This window comes from Haliaeetus albicilla, chromosome 11 (genome assembly GCF_947461875.1).
Source record: "Haliaeetus albicilla chromosome 11, bHalAlb1.1, whole genome shotgun sequence".
Taxonomy (NCBI): domain Eukaryota; kingdom Metazoa; phylum Chordata; class Aves; order Accipitriformes; family Accipitridae; genus Haliaeetus; species Haliaeetus albicilla.
In genome coordinates, this window is record NC_091493.1 from 10719339 (window position 1) to 10735872 (window position 16534).

The window sequence follows — 16534 nt, forward strand, 5'->3', positions numbered from 1 at the left end:
GTGCTGAGATGCAGACTTTCCATACAGCTCAGTGGTTCCTAGAGGAGTTTCACCTCCAGCCTCTCACTGGATCTCTCTTTGCTGCCACCTCCTATCATGCCGGTGGTAAGCACAAGCTAGAAAGCCCACTGACCCTGCAGTGGGCCAGCTGGGTATCTTCGTCCCATGCTGCGCAGCTTTATTTGGTCTGGGAACGCTGGCACCGACTCCACAAAGGCCTGGCAGAGCTCATTTCCTTGGGTTTCATGTCGTGTCTCCTCTGCCATGGGTGGTCAAAACAGTTTTGCCCACATCTACTGTACACTTGTGTGGACTCTAGGAAAACAGTTGAATAAAATAGTGATCATCTTGTGGAATGAAATCCAAAGAAGCTTGTCAGGAAGGGTACGGGAAAAAGGGAGAACTTGTTCAGTTGTTGAGGCTTTGTTAATATTTGAAAGCTCTAGCAGTGGTTGGATAGCTTCTGAAGTGACAATGTCAAGAGACTAAAAACTGAACAGTTTTTTGTTTTAACAATACAGTTAACATTGTTGGCTTAAGGAACACCATGGTGAAAAGCTATCTTGTTTAAAAACGCTTCTGTCTTTGCCTAAGTTATATGACGTCTCAGGATGTCCCAAAAATGGCTCCAGTAAATTTAGGGGAGACGATACTTGGCAATGTTGAGATTGCTATTGTTAAAAGGTAGAAACCAAGAAGAATTTTTCTCCCTTAGTGTCTTATGAAATGAAAAAAAACCCAGAATTTCCAATAAATCATGAATCTTCCAAAGGGAAGAACCCTTTGTGGAAACTGAAAATGGAAACTGGCCAGTCTGAGTACACAAAGAGTACAGTATAGTGCTTTTCTAAAAGTATTTGTGAACTGTGAAAAGCAAGAAGGCCAGGCAGAAGGCCAGTAGAGATTATAGTTTCCGGTGCATATATTTCCTTCTTAAATTGCTTCTTTTTCTTCTCCACCATTTCTTGCAGATCTCTTTTGCCATGTCAGCTGACAGCCACCAGCTCCACACTCATTCCTACCAGGACTCACTAAGTTCTACTTGTCACAGTCTCTTGAATGTCAACAGTCACGCCCTGTCGAAGAGCTCCTCAAGTCTGGCCTGTGCTGGGCAATCGAGTTTAGAGGAAGGGCAAAGCAACAAACAGGAGCTGAAGAAAAGCCATAGTAGCACCATCTGCCATACCCTGGGAAACGAGAGTGATGCAAGGAACGTGCCGAGTCCTGGCTGGTCCTTCTCGCAACCTGGGATGATGGGACTCGGATCAGTGGTGCAAACCATAAGTGACCAGTCAGACAATGACAATTCACAGAGCAGAACTAAGGCTACAAACCATTTTCTTATCACTGAACCGTCCCCAGCATCCTGCGAAGTGGAGGACACCAGGATGTGTGTAAAGAGCAGCACAGCTGAGAATATTTCTTCAGCCTCCATTGTCCACCAGCAAAGCCTGTGTAAAATGGAAGAACCAGGAAATGCCCTTCAGAGAAGCCACTCAGACCTAACTTGCAGTTGCAAACAGCAGACTTATGTCACTCACATAGAAACCAGTGCTCCTCATTCCAGCCTAAGCTCTTCTAGCTGCAGGCATGGTCCACCAGTGGCTAGGATGTCTTTCCAAACAGAGAGGTATGGACCAGAAACAAATGAAAATACATCTCACTATCAAAACCTTGTGACTCATCTTCCAGTTCTACCTAGAGACCAAAAAGTACCCACAAATAGCTTTGACAGCAGTGGTATTCCACGTAACACTACTGTTTACACAGATCCTGGAACATTTCACACTGCTGTTCTAGGACCCCACATGCCTGGAAATGGTTTCTCAAACAGGACAATGTTCAGTCAAGCCACTGGGATTATTCATGGTGGTCTGACTTACGGTAACATTCCAAACGCTGCATACTCCCCCATGGTGATGACAGTTCATAACAATTCTGCAGGGCCCTGTAATGTAAGGCAGGACCCTTGTATGAAGGTAGATGCCACCGTCCCTGCCTATTGCCATTCTTTGCCCATACCATCTATACAACTTGTTCCGCGGTTGGTATGCTCAGTTAGTGAGTCGGGAAAAGAGCAGGCAGCACCTGGCTATTTTCATTCCTTTTCTACTTCAGACATTCTGACATATCCTAAGCTGGTGTCTTCAGTAAGTGAATCAGGCCTGGATGCCAAGAGAGTCCTGAAGTGCTGTAGCATTCCTGGAGAACAACTGCAACACGCTCAACACTGTGATCAGCAGGAGAGTGCTCCTCCAGAAACAAAGGCTGCCTGTGTTGCCTTCAGTAGCCAGCAAGGTGCAGGCGTGGTGATGACAACTAAGGACATGTGGACTATGACCTCTATGAATGATTTAACCAAAGGACTGAAACCAGCTCTTGAGCGTAGAGATGCCGAGGTACAAACTCTTCCAACCATGGAATGCAAATCTGTGGCAACAAGCCCAGCGGCTGCAGCAGAAGGCCACTCGCATGTGTTCCCAGAGGTAAACCTGGAGCAAGACTTGGAGGCCCCCAAATCTCCAGTACGTGAAGTGAGATGGGATGATGAAGGAATGACATGGGAAGTGTATGGGGCATCTGTGGATCCAGAAGTCCTTGGGTTAGCCATTCAAAAACATCTTGAGATTCAAATAGAACAATTCCAGACAGAGCCTGCTGAGCTGGCTGAGAAAAGTAATAAGGAGCCATCTTCTGATAAAATGGGGAAAAAAAGGCCATTCAGAACAATGATGCATTCCCTGAGATATCCGAGCTGTTGTGCTCGTTCCAGTACTGCAGTGGAGTGAGCACAGCTGTAGGACGTAGGACAGCTGTGCTGCTTTTAAATTGTAAATAAATGCTGACTCCTTAAGTGTTAACACAGTATGTGTGGACAATCTGCGTCAGGATAAGTGGGAAAAGTTCAGTAACCATCAAATACACATCAAAGCAAGGAAAAACCCGTAGATGGGCCATCTAACAGAGGACATAAGGTTGTACCTACATTATACCATCTGAGTGCTCTTGACTCTATTTAATGTAGCATTGTTTTATTCTTCCATGTTAGTTTTAAATCATATTGTAAGCAATGAAACCTTTTCTAAATGATGCATCTTTTTAAAAAAATGATCACTTTTTTCTGTATTTTAATAATTTAGGATTAGAAAACAAAGTTAGAAAATGATGCTTTAATCAAAGTTCTTAGCTTTCAATCCTACTCCCTTAAATTGTTAATTTATAATAATGCTGACTGCAAGCCCACCTAAACTGTAGACAAAATGACAAACTAGTGTAATGCTATATGATGAAGAATTGTAACTTTTGATACATAACTCTGTGAAGTAATTCTGGTATTTCTAGTCTGAACTCTTCCCTTTGCAAGCTGATGTACAGTTGGAGGATGCTCCTGCAACTTTCAAATTAGTTTGTAGTTATGATGAATTACACTCTAAATATCCAGAACTGATGTTTACCAAGTGATTGACACAAATGTACAATATTACCAAAGATGACTTATGTAATGTGAATTACTTATTGAATGCTTGTCTTAGAGACATGAAAAAAAAGCTGTTCAGATTAGTCTGTCACACTATCATGCCCTACAAATCATAAGCAGTTTTGTTTTGCTTATATTAAAAGTAATTTCCAGTGAGTTCTTTTTATGTGCATCTATCCTGAACAGTGGTTATTTTGTTGTTGCGTAAACCACAGGCAACAGTTTCCATGTAGCCTTTGCTTGTCTTGTGTCCCCTGTCTGGTCTGACATCAAGTGTCTGCTGAAAGTGAGACTTCATGTCTTCACCGAAGTACAGCTCTAAGGTTATTTGTTCCAAGTGCCTTGGTCATATGGGTAGCTTAAAGATGTTTTTTCTCCAAAAAACAACTTCACAAACAATTTCCCAGTGAGAAACCTTTTCTGATATTCTGATACTGTAATGCAGCCATAGTGCAGGGCCTGTTTAAAGCGAAAGGTTTGTCAAGGAAGCTGAGACTATTTTTTCCAGCGTCATATGTGGCCTTTGGTCAACGTCTAAGATTCTTCAGGAAACTAGGAACGTGCAGTATTTTTTGATGGAGAGAGAGGAGGAACGTTCATTTCTGTCTCAGAGGAAAACTTGCAATGTCAGAGAACTTACTGCTGTGGAATTACCCATTCTTTCTTTAAAAGTGTGTGGTTGTGCTTTTGTTGTTTTGGTTTGGGTTTAGTTCCAGTAAGTTAGCAGGCTGTCTACATAATGTTCACCTGACATTTGTATATGAACAGGAGCCTCTGGTGCTTAGGACAGCTTTAAAATTTCATCTACAAAGTTCTTCAATATAGGACCTGCTAGCTGGAATGTGCCATGATGCATTAATTTAATAACATAGAGTAATTCAAGATCAAATTTTCATTCCTGGACAAAGTGGAATTAAACAGAGCTGGCTCCTGTCAAACTTGCTTTGAGTTCAGGAGGCTTCATTTAGGCCCTGTGACTTTGGCCTCGATAATGTCTGAACTCAAAATGAGTTTTATACGAACCAAGTCTGAGACTACTGGAATATGATGCCTTACTCAGAATGCCTCTATAGCTATGAACATCCAAGTTTCGATAATGATCCTAGATGTTAAAGTTCCTTTTATTACAGCTTTACTAGAAGTAAAGAAGTAATGAGTAACTAAAAGTCACTTCTGCTGTTACTTAGTGTTTAGCTAAAGAGTTTCTATATGGGTTTATTTTGTGGTCTGGAGTATCATAAGTAGTACCAAATGTTGATTTATTCCATTCTTCAAATACTACACTTTGAGAATTTTAAGCACTATAATGGCCTAAAACCTTGCGTTGTCTGTTAGCTTGTCCTCAGGCATGCAGGAGAACTAAAGATTTGAACAGTCAAACTAAAGCTTTAAAATAGCAAGTGTACCTTGTTCCTGTGACCATCATAATCCATACTTTTAAGCTATTTGACATGTGGAATAATCTTGATTCTCCTTCCCATCCCCAGCATTCTAAGCACCCCCACAAAATAAAGCCTGCAAATCTAGGAAGATGATAAAATAGGACCAGTATCAAACTGGTCAGAAAGAGATAGTTTGCAGAAGGGACTGGAACAATATGGCAAAGACCCTTGAGTGCTTTGGCTGGTATATACTATAAAAGCTGAAACAACTCTTAGATTTCATACAACTCTGGTGTGAATTATCTATGGTTTATGCATTGGTATGGATTTGCTATTACAGTACTAAACGCTGATTATCATTCCTGGATGAGAAAAAGAAATGATAAGCAAGGGGAAAGGACACCAATGATTTGCTAATCAAGAAAAACAGATGCTTGCTCGTTACAGGCATCGTGAGTCTTTAGGATACTGATTGGAGTCACTGTTGGTAACAAAAATAGCGTTTGTGTTTGAGGATTTCCTATGCTTTTGGAAAGGATTAAAATACGAGGTCTATTAATGAAGATCTGGGAAACAAACACTCATCTGAATATTAGCTACATGGATAAAATAAGTTGTTTCACTTGTATGATGGATGCCTCTTAAAAAAAAAGGGAATTTGAATTCACTTTGCATTTGGGTTCAATTTAAATTTAAATGCAGTCAGGTTAGTATGTTAAGTATTCTTCATATTAATGCGCTTTTCAAGTGTTACTCTTGTAAATGTGAGAACTCATATCTCTGTTTTTTAATGTTTTCTAACTTAGGAAAATCCAAATCCATTACATTCTACTTTTAGATATAAATTAAGTAGAAGGAAAACTTACAGTAGATTTTTAACTGAGCGGGCCAATGCTGAACACAGATGCTTGTCAAGCTAGGGTGAGATCAGGGCGTACTATTTTCTTGAGCTCATTTGAAAACCAGTTTGCATTGCATCATGTTGCCTCTGTTTCCCAGCCTGAATGCTCAAGTACCATTTACAGCTGATCCAGTTGGGGTTGCCTTTCACACAAATCCTCAGCAAGGGCTGCACTGGCATGCTGGGAGCTTAACACTTTTGCCTCAGTCCTCCTTCTTTCCCTTAAAATATGGGACCAGCCACCTGGTAACTGCAGTATTTTGGATATGTTATGTCATCCCTAGGCACTAGCTAATGTCTCTAGAAGGACTGAACTGTACATGATACTAGATGGCTATAGGATTGATAAATGGGCTGAGCTGCTTACGTCAGTGGTTCAGCACAGATTGAAGGGAATTGATACTAATATCGGTATGCTGATGAAATAGCTCTGAAAAAGAGTTATAATAATTCACTTCACTCTGAATTATTATCTTGCTCTAGTAACAAAGGAGATGTATCACCATATTTACTGTTACCTTTCCTGGAATAGAGGCCAAACCCTGTCAGACATTTGACACTGACTGACTTTATTATCATTATAATCGTTGTGTGTATATATATCTATCTCAATATATCATTATATTATCATTTGTAATTTGAGATAATCTTTGACTGCGGGGTTAAATATTGAAATAGAGGATATTGTCTCAGTTTTAAATAAAAACCTTCCATATTTAAGTCAATTCTTTTAAAAAAAAACAACAACTAAAAGGTTGCTTAGTCCATGTCATATCAGTTAGTTTTAAAATCATTGTATTTATTTGTTTGGTCTTCTCCTGAAAATGGCAATTTGTTCTGAGAAACGGCTTTCTAGCGTTGTGTTTGTGACAGGTTGCTTAATGGCTGGGGATGGGGTGGGAGGGCCACCTAACCAAATTCACTCCAGACCCAGTAACCCAGGTGCCCCTGTAACAAACTTCCCAGCAATTCCCGCTGCCCCCAGGGCGATGCGGAGACGGCAGCAGGGATGGGGGTGTGCAGCCGAGGGGCTCTCTGAAGCGGGCAGCCCCCTGACAGGGGTGCTGCGGGCTCCGTCTCAGCCCCGGTTCAGTCTGCGGTGTCTGCAGACCACTTGCCTTTGGCCTTGTGCTGCTGGAAGAGACCTTTTAGTTGCTACAGCCTTGATCCTGAGCTAAGGATGGCCACGGATCTCCCCCTTCATGCACGAGTTTTGCTGTAGGAACCCCTGCTCTAGAGTAAGCATATCTTCCTGCCAGACGTAGCTTAAGAAATTCTGTGTTGTACAGCTGAGCCACAAGGCCCCACGGAGCGACACTGCTCTGTGCCCGTGGTCCCCTGAGACAGGAGTGAGTGGGGAGGAAAATGCAATCGGCTGCTCTGTACCCAACTGCAACCAAAGATGTTTCAGGGAAAAAAGCATCTCCACCGTACAGACAGGGGAATGTGTTTCTAACTGATCACTTCTCTGCTTATAGCCCAGTAAGAAATAATGGCAGGCTGGACTAATTGCATTATTGGATAGACATTTAGTCTTTTAAATCCAAAGCAGTAACGACCTGTCTGGAGACGTGCTGAGCTAAGAGACCTTCTGGAAGAATGTTACTGCCTGTTAAAGATGGAATAAGAAAAACCATGTAGCTTTGCTTAGGAAAAGTGATGTGTGGTAAGGTTGGGATAAAGCACAATCCTGGAGCGGAGATGAGACCTAGGAACCCCAGCTCCAAACAGGGAGCAGGGCCAGGTACCCTCCAGACACTGCTATAGCCCCCTTTCTCAGGAGCTTTTCCAACTGTGAAATTGCAATGTTAATGCTTCGTTACCATCTGTTCCTTTCAGACATGTTGAGGTGATTAATTTGTCGTCTTAAACCCCTTGAAAATGAAAGCAGTCTATTAGTGCTAAGTAATACTGTTAATAGGCAAGAGAGAAAGAGGCAGCATGTGGGTTTATGAGTTGGAAGTAAATAATTCTAATCAACTCCCACAGTACTAATTAAATCACTTGATGGGACTTGCTGCATCAGTCACTTGTGTCTTTCCCTTTCAGGGGACTTTAGGACTCTTAAGGGAGTGAAGTGAGTTTTGATTTCTAAGTTTTGTTTCTTTTCCCTCCATTCAGAACTATGGATCTGAAATGAACAACACAATGTGCCTATTGGGCTTCTTTCCAAAGCCTTGTTATTTACACAGGTCACAAGATCCAGCTGATGCTCTGCAAATAAGGAGAATCTAACGCCTGTGAGACCATGCGTAGAGCCCTGGGCTGCTCGTGTCTGCAGGTGCTGCGTGCCTGCTGAGGGACAGAGCAGTGGGGCTTTCTGCTGATGTCCTAGTCCGGGCCATCCCACTCCTCTGCCCTTCTACAGGGGCTACAGAGCCACGTGGTTTACAAAGGGGAAGAGACGGGTAAGCTTTGTGGGCGACGTGTGGCTTAGTGAGAATTTCGTTCCTTTTCTCGCTTGAAAAGAAACTCTCAGCCAAAAATTCCGCCCAGCGTAAAAATGGGTGGGCTCCTTTTTCACCTCTGCAAGCTGGAATGAGTGTATCTGTTTTCTGTGCACCCTTGCCCCGGGCGAAACTAGTGCGGCAGGGTCTCTTCTTCAGCCAGGATCTCCTTCACAAGACTAAGCACACGGTCACTTGCAGCTTTTACTGCCGGTCTGCGTCAGTGGAGGGAATGGTGCATATCCTTTGCCATGGTCACTCGGATGGCCGGCTCCCGTCGTTCTCAAGCTGTAGTAGTGCTGGGTCTTGAGCTGACAGCTATCACGTGTACAAGGGCCAATGTGTTCAGCTAGCAGAGTACTAAGCTGTAGCTTGTAAGTCTTTAGAAGTATTAATCCTATCTAATATGTGACCTAAACAGTTGTCATCTATCTTATTATCAGCCTTTCAATATACTGTGGGCTACGCCACTCGGACGACATGTGAAGGAAGCTTAGAAAACAAAGGGGGGAAACACAAGCAAGGAAATGACACTGCAGACCTCCGTCCTGTTCAGCCACCTCCTGCTCGCCTATGGGCAGAAAAGGCAACCCCAGCAACAATGGTGTCGCGGTGGCTCAGCAGTGTAATGAAGGACAGATTTTGTCCCCCGTGGTGTTAAAGGTAGTGTAACATAATGAATCTGGGTCAAGAGCTTTTGTCAACTCCCACTGGCCAGGATTACGTCTCCTGGCTCCACCTGGTGCTGAGCCTGGCAGTACAGACCCACTCTTTGTCCCCTGCATTTTCTGGTCCCTGCTCACTTCCTACCATTTTTACTGTAAAGCAGAGATGGGGTCACAGCTCCCTGTGCAGTGAACCTTGCCAAAACACCCTTTTGTTTGTGCTTTCCAGCATACAACTGCTGACGGCAGCTCTTTGCAGTGCACGAAGCACACAGAACTATCCAGGCTTGGGTGCCACGATCTGACCTGCACTGTACTGCCCTGACAGCAATGGCAGGAGCTGGCATTTCTGGTCCCTGCCCTGCCACAGACAGAACACCCTCAGTAATGACACATGCATAAAAAGTCAGCCCTTTCACCTCCTCTGATTGCTTTTTGCAACGGTTGTGGATAAGTTGCTTGCCCTGCCTCTGGTGCTGGCTGTAGTGCTTCACCACAGATTGGGATTGAGCAGAAATTCCTGTGTGTACGTAAATTAAATGCTGTCTTGTGTTCACATGGTCTGGAAAACCGTACAAATGCCATTGCTTCAGAGAATCCAGTTTTAGGAAAGCCTGTACGTTAATTTGAGTTCATGGTGTGATAGGTTATATTGCAGTTTCTTCCTTGTTTTCGTAGTGATCTGTGTTTGCTAAATTTCATACTTTTTCAGCATCAAGCTCGCTCTAACAGTAGAATTAGGGGTTAATTTTGTGCCATGCTGCTGTAGCTGCTTTCTTAAAAAGGATCTTGGAAAAAGATGAGACAAGTGTTTCTGAGAAAGCAGAAGAGATCTGTTTTGATTGCGTGATGCATGTTGTCCAACAACCCGCTTCACTTAAATAAGAGCAATCCCTAGAGCTGTAACATAGCATAGTTGTCAGATAAAACAGCCCTTGTCCTTTAAGCCTGCAATGTGAGTCCCTTCCTGTTCCAATTTTGACTGGAATATGTGTGTGTATCTATATGGGGGAAAAAGTTCACAATGTTTAGTGATCAAAATCACATGGCTGGTTTACTACAGGCTGAATCTATGTGATAGAACAAGTTTTCTGAAGTAGGTTGAAGCTTTGTAAAAACAGTTTTAGATTAGTTAAAATTGACTGAAATTATAGGCAGTTTACACGCCTCCCTCCCTCCTAGTGTGAGCCGTTTGGTGCTGTGCCTGAGCACTGACGCTGAGACCTTGTGTGGAGCTGCAGAAAGCGTGGACATCCATCTCCTCTGCTTTTGCCTCCTGGGAGGCCCTTCCCTCGTGTTCAAATACAGGTGTTTGTGGTGGGGCCGGCACCTCACTTGGGTCACCAGGTCTGCGCCTTCCCTGTGCATTTTCTCCTCATTAGGTTCTTATTTCAGCTTTTTTTGTTATTTTTCTCCTAGAAAAATGGAATATCTGGGTATTATATGCCTTTACACAAAATAAAATACTTCTCTCCTTTGGGGATATTAAATTTGGAAGTTCCTACCCTGCGCCAGACACCAGCTCTTTCTTATATCACTTTCCCACCTTTCCAGCATTGCAGAAGCCAACTGTCTTTTGCTGAAGATGATTAATAATAACCTCGCCTAGTCTAAGGTCATCTCCTCAACCCTGCCATGAAAAGCAGGAGGTAATGAACGATCTAAAGAAATATACTGTGCAGGATCAAGTGGGTTTTGTTTGCATGTTTTCTAATTAAAATGCAAAGTGAGTCCCTGGGAATAAATAGTTTTTCATGTCTTGAAGCCAACTCAAACTTAGTTTCATGCCCAGTTATTGAACACTAACTGCTCTCCATTAGCCTGCATCTGAGCTATCCTCCAAGCAGCCAAATGCAAAGCGGCTGCCCTGTCCCAAAAGCTAGTCACTTCCAGGCCGAGAGGCATGGGGGTTTAACCACAAAACCCAGCTCTTCAGGAAACCATAGGTCTCTGAAATTTTAACAGTGAGCTCTACACTTGCATAGGAAACTTTTCCATTCATGTTCTCATTTCTTAAATTTACAGCATTTTTAACATCCCAAGTGTGCCAGGCAGTTAGTAAAAAAATGACTGTGTGGTGTATGTGGAACATGACTAAGGATTTATGTTTATTATTTGTCTCCTTCATGAATATTTCAAGCTGTAGGAGCCACCGAGTCTAGGATCAATGAACCACTGTGGGGATGTGACTTTGCTTATTGAATGTATTTCTCTGTGTATTGTAGATTGGCCAGCAAACTGTGGCAGAGGGTATTTTCAGCCAAACACCGCAGGGATAATTATATCAGGCACTGAAGAAAAGCCACACTCCTGGCCTTAGCAAGTCTCAATACAGGTATGCACAGCCTTTACGACAATTTTTTGGTGACGTGAATATCACTATCTTGGAAGTGGTTGCCAATGAAGTCAGCAACACACTTGCTGACAAATAACTGACTTTGTGTTGGTGCATTTTTGCATAGCTATTGGGCCATTCCTGCTGTCGCTGAGGATGTGGTCAAGCCCATTGTAACCCACAAAACATACATGGACATTTCCTCTTGTTTGTAAAGCATGTGTGAGTTGCAGTACCTATCCATCATACCTGAACTGAGTGTGCTTTCCACTTGATAGGTGGGAAGACATTTAATTTCTGGCCATCAAAGAATGTCCCAGTTCTGCAAAAGGATATGTGTGTATGAAGTGGTTGCTGTTTGAGACGCATTTACCAGCTGAAGCTTTGGAGGGTTTCAGGAGGGAAAAATGAGTAACAGAAAAAAGCAGAAAAAAATGGGTGAGGATTAAAATGGCCATACTCATGGTTTTGTTTTAGAGAACATGTGGGTCCCTTAGGAAAGCCTACTTGCCTAGGCATCTATCACACAAAAGATGCTGTTGACAAAGATCAGTCTTTGGGTACGTGCTTACCAACAGGTCTGTGCGTAGGGTATGAACTCTGTCCTGGTTTCAGCTGGGATAGAGTTAATTGTCTTCCTAGTAGCTGGTACGGTGCTATGTTTTGAGTTCAGTATGCGAAGAATGTTGATAACACACTGATGTTTTCAGTTGTTGCTAAGTAATGTTTAGTCTAAAGTCAAGGATTTTTCAGCTTCTCATGCCCAGCCAGCGAGAAAAAGCTGGAGGGGCACAAGAAGTTGGCACAGGACACAGCCAGGGCAGCTGATCCAAACTGGCCAACGGGGTATTCCATACCATGGGACATCACATCTAGTATAGGAACTGGGGGGAGTGGGGGTGGGGGATCGCCACTCGGGGATTAACTGGGTGTCGACCAGCGGGTGGTGAGCAATTGCCCTGCGCATCATTTGTATATTCCAATCCTTTTATTATTACTGCTGTCATTTTGTTAGTGTTATCATTATCATTATTAGTTTCTTCTTTTCTGTTCTATTAAGCCATTCTTATCTCAACCCAGGAGTTTTACTTCTTTTCCTGATTTTCTCCCCCATCCCACTGGGTGGGGGGGGGGAGTGAGTGAGCGGCTGCGTGGTGCTTAGTTGCTGGCTGAGGTTAAACCATGCCAGAGTCCTAATGCCTTCATTGCATACATGATGTAGTAGTACATAAATAAAGGTATTTCCCTCTACAATTGCTAGTAACCCCTATTGCACAAGAGAAATAATTTCTGTTATGACAAGTTAATCTGCTCCTTTTCTCTGTCCCTCTACTCAGGGACAACACTTCTTTGGTTAAAACTTCGGCTGTTATTTTTTGCATTGATATGTTTGGACCACAACAAGTAAAGAGATTTGTTCCCCTCTGTGGCGGGACCCTTATTCACAAATGCTGGGTTCTCACTGCAGCCCATTGCTTCCAGAAGTAAGTTCTGCCTTTGGTTAGACTTCCTGAAGAAGCTACAGAAAACCTTTCTGGGAACCTCTTTAAATGAAAGCTGCATGTGGAGTTAGGTGTAGTCTGTACTTCTGTTTCATGTGAAGGGGGATAGACTATTTGTGGGACAGATGAATAGACAGTAGTTAAAAACAGTTTGCAGAAATGAGAAATCCTTCAACTAGAGGAAGGAAAAAGGCCAAGTATGGGGTGCAGGAAAAGATTATTAAAACATCTGTTTACAGTCTACATATGAAACCCTTTGTGTGGGAGTTCAAAAATATTTAGTTTATTTCTGGCATTGAGTTAGCTCAACACAAAAGCAAAGATTCAAGATGAGTAAATACAGCACAGAGAGCTTTGAAAATCCCCTGCAGGGAAGTAAAGCCTTAGACTTCAGCACAACTGACTGCTGCCCCGCTCGGCTCCTTGGACGGGTTGGTGGCTGCGAGGTTGGCCTCTGGCCAAGGGCAGGACAAGTTCTGGGGGAAGGCTGGGGATGGATCTGGCACGCAGCTGTGGGACTGAGTGCCAGGTCAAGGCCTGCCTGGAAGGGGACCAAGGACAGACGTCAGAGAGGATATGCGGGAGGGAGGGCTGTGCACCCGGGCTGGCAGGGCCAAAGAGAAAACAGCCCGCTTCCAGCGGCAGAGCATGGAGCAACTGCTGATTCCCCCAGGAGCTGCATGAATTTCCCTGATGCCTACAAGGACGACTCTTCTATAATTTCATACTCTGCTTTGGGACCGTTGCTGTCTCTGAGAGGAGCCGCTGTCAGCTTGTTAGTCTGCCTTGGCATCTGGCTTCACCTCCAGCTGCACCGTACTTGCTGCGCCACTGTCAGTGTGCTGCACTACTTTATTTCCCTTTTAAAAGGCAGCGATGTGCTTGCTGCTTAACTGTGTGTTAGAGTTGCTGTCCTGGTTTTGGCTGTGGTAGAGTTAATTGTCTTTCTAGTAGCTGGTATAGTGTTATGTCTTGGATTTAGTATGAGAATACTTGGATTTAGTATGAAATTTAGTAGGGTAGCACACTGATGTTTTCAGTTGTTGCAAGCAGTGTTTATACTAAGTCAAGCATTTTTTTTTTCAGGTTCTCATGCCCAGCCAGCAAGAAGGCTGGAGAGGCACAAGAAATTGGGAGGGGTCACAGCCAGGGAAGCTCACCCAAACTGGCCAAAGGGGTATTCCATACCATGTGATGTCATGCCCAGTATATAAACTGGGGGGAGCTGGCTGGAGGGGAGTGGATCGCTGCTCGGGAACTAACTGGGCATCGGTCTGCGAGTGGTGAGCAATTGCATTGTGCATCACTTGGTTTGTATATTCTAATTCTTTTATTATTGTAATTTTATTATCATCATCATTATTATTATTTTCTTCCTTTGTGTCTTATTAAACTGTTCCTATCTCAACCCACGAGTTTTATTTTTTTTCCCCCTAAGTCTCTGCCCCATCTCACTGGGTGGGGGGGAAGTGAGCGAGCAGCTGCGTGGTGCTTAGTTGCTGGCTGGGGTTAAACCACAACAGTTGCAGAACAGGGAAATTACATTATGGGGCGTTAAACATAGAAGTTACCGCAACTGATTCTCTTCAACTAAATTATTGCGGTTATTGAAAAAGGAATGGTCTAAACAGGAACCAGAAACATTCTTTAAGAACATGTGCATAAACCCCATAAAACTTGCTACAAAATCATTGCAGCACAGAACATTCCTCAAGTTTTTTGTGTTCTGGGTTGTGCAGAGTAGTACAGTTTGGCAGGACAATACCTGAGAACTGCAGGAAAAACTTCCACTTCTCTATCGAGGCTCCTGTTTCAAGGGGCTGTGGAGGGATGAATCCCACCCTGCCATTTATTCTCATGCTGCAGCTGAGCAAGGAGGAACGTCTTTGAGTGTACAAAGAGGGTCATTAAGCACTGTTGCCGAATCAAGGCAAAGCTAAGTGGTGGCCTGTCGGGAAGGATGAGCTTTACGCTGCAGGACTACATGCGTGATTCCCATTCGGCAAGTAATAGTATTGAATTTTGGGTATAAGGAGCACATTATGTGGTGTCAAACACTTCCCAAGGGAAAAGTTGCATGCATTTATCTGGATTAACTGTTCTTGATGTGTACGTAGATCCATTTTATGCATCCAAAATGCTTCTCTTTGAACTCTGGTGGGAGGCTTGTTGTCAATATTAATACACAGTTTTATCCCGCACTGAGGAGCAACACAGTATATAAGTCTCCATCTTTGCTACTGTTTGAACGTGAGGAGATCATCTTGTTTATTTTTCCATAAAATCACGTCTACCCAACCTTTTGTCCCTATTTTAGCAGACTACCAATTTGTTCTTTGCTTAGGCTAATGCCATTTTAAATTTCATTTTTTGATCCTCTATTTAAGTTTGCGTAAAAAGGCACATCTGGTGTGGCTAAGGGTAGGGCAGCGGGAGGAGCGGTGTGTATTGCCATCAGTGGTGGGAGGAAAGAGCCCATTGCAAATATGTGTAGGGTTCCTTACTCTGAAATTCCTTTAGGGGTGAGGTGGAAGATGTACCCAACTGGCAAAACCTCCTAGGAAAGGACAACCTCAGCCGCAATGAATCCACACAGAGTGTACCGTGTGAAGCAAATCTACCAGCATGAGCGGTTCCATGAAAACCGCTCAAACCATCTGGATTATGATATTGCCTTGGTCAAGCCTATGGAAGACATAACAGCAAATGGCTTTGTCCGCTATGCCTGCCTGCCCAAGAGAGGCTGCTGTCTTTACCTGGGATGGTCCTGCTGGGTAACTGGATAGGGGGACAGAACAGATAGATGAGTGCTGCTGGTTTTCAAGGTAAGACAGGGTTGGTCCTATTTTTTTTTTCTTAAATCCAAATACACAGAGAAGGCTTATATAACACATTCTGCATCTCCTATGTGTTTAGACAAGGAAGCCAAATACCTGAAATGCCGATTCGAGGGTAACAGCACAGCTGGGATTAGGTGACTGACTGCTACTTTCTCTTAAGTCGGTGTTCAATTATTTGTGCTCTGGCTGCAGCCATGAGCCCTAACCACAAGTATGATCCTATTCAAAAGAACAGTTCCTTGGTCTGTGCCCAGAGAGGCTCCTGTGCATAGGAAACGGTGACTCAGCTACCACATGTATGCAGAGCTGTACAGCTACTTAGGTTTCCATTTGAAGCCCCTTTTCTCTGTTAATGTGTGTTTTAAGTACTGTGCAAACACCTATAAAAGGCAGCGGTCCACAAGCATGCATTCTCAGAGGTGGTGGCTGGGTGGTCCCAGAAAGGCTGAGATCTCCTTGCCTTGAATAGGTAAAAGCATGGGCAGCAGCACTGCAGCCTGCTCTTGCTACCCTCCAGAATAGCAACTGGATCCTTTTCCCAGCTGAAAACCGTGACGGCAGACATTAGGAAGTGTTCTGCTGTGCTTCACGCTTGGGGGGAACACAAAACCAAAGCAAAGCACTATGTAAAGCCAAACCAAGTGATGCACACTGGGCATTTTCCAGTGGGCACGGAAAGAGACCAAAACAGGTGGCTCGCCACATCTGCTGACACGTTCCGTACTTCATCGTTCTCCTCTGCTTTGCTTTGTCGCAGGCGGGGAGGGCGGCCCAGTGCCGTCGGAGGTTTTGGAGCCGGCCGGGCTGTCGGTGGGGGACTCAACACGTGCCAGCCGGACACCTTCTGTGGCGGCGCGGTTCGGCAGCCCGCGATCCGTGCGGGGCCGAGGGAGCCAAGCAGCTCTCCCACCGTGACAGAGAAAACGGGAGAGGGGAGGGGGTGCCAGAGATGACGAGCTGCAAGGCCTCGTCCCGGGGGGGAGG

The 16534-nt window shown here is 44.0% G+C and overlaps 1 protein-coding gene across 7 annotated transcripts in view; it reads left to right on the forward strand.

The window, feature by feature from the left end:
- GPRIN2 (G protein regulated inducer of neurite outgrowth 2) overlaps nt 1-3648 on the forward strand; it is a 31454-nt gene extending 27806 nt beyond the window's left edge. For all 7 annotated transcript variants that reach the window (XM_069796128.1, XM_069796129.1, XM_069796124.1 and 4 more), the window contains one exon: nt 972-3648. In XM_069796128.1, coding sequence (XP_069652229.1) covers nt 984-2789 — 1806 coding nt within the window. In that variant the 5' untranslated portion in view covers nt 972-983 and the 3' untranslated portion in view covers nt 2790-3648. The remainder of the gene's footprint in view (nt 1-971) is intronic.
- Nucleotides 3649-16534: the final 12886 nt, after the last annotated feature.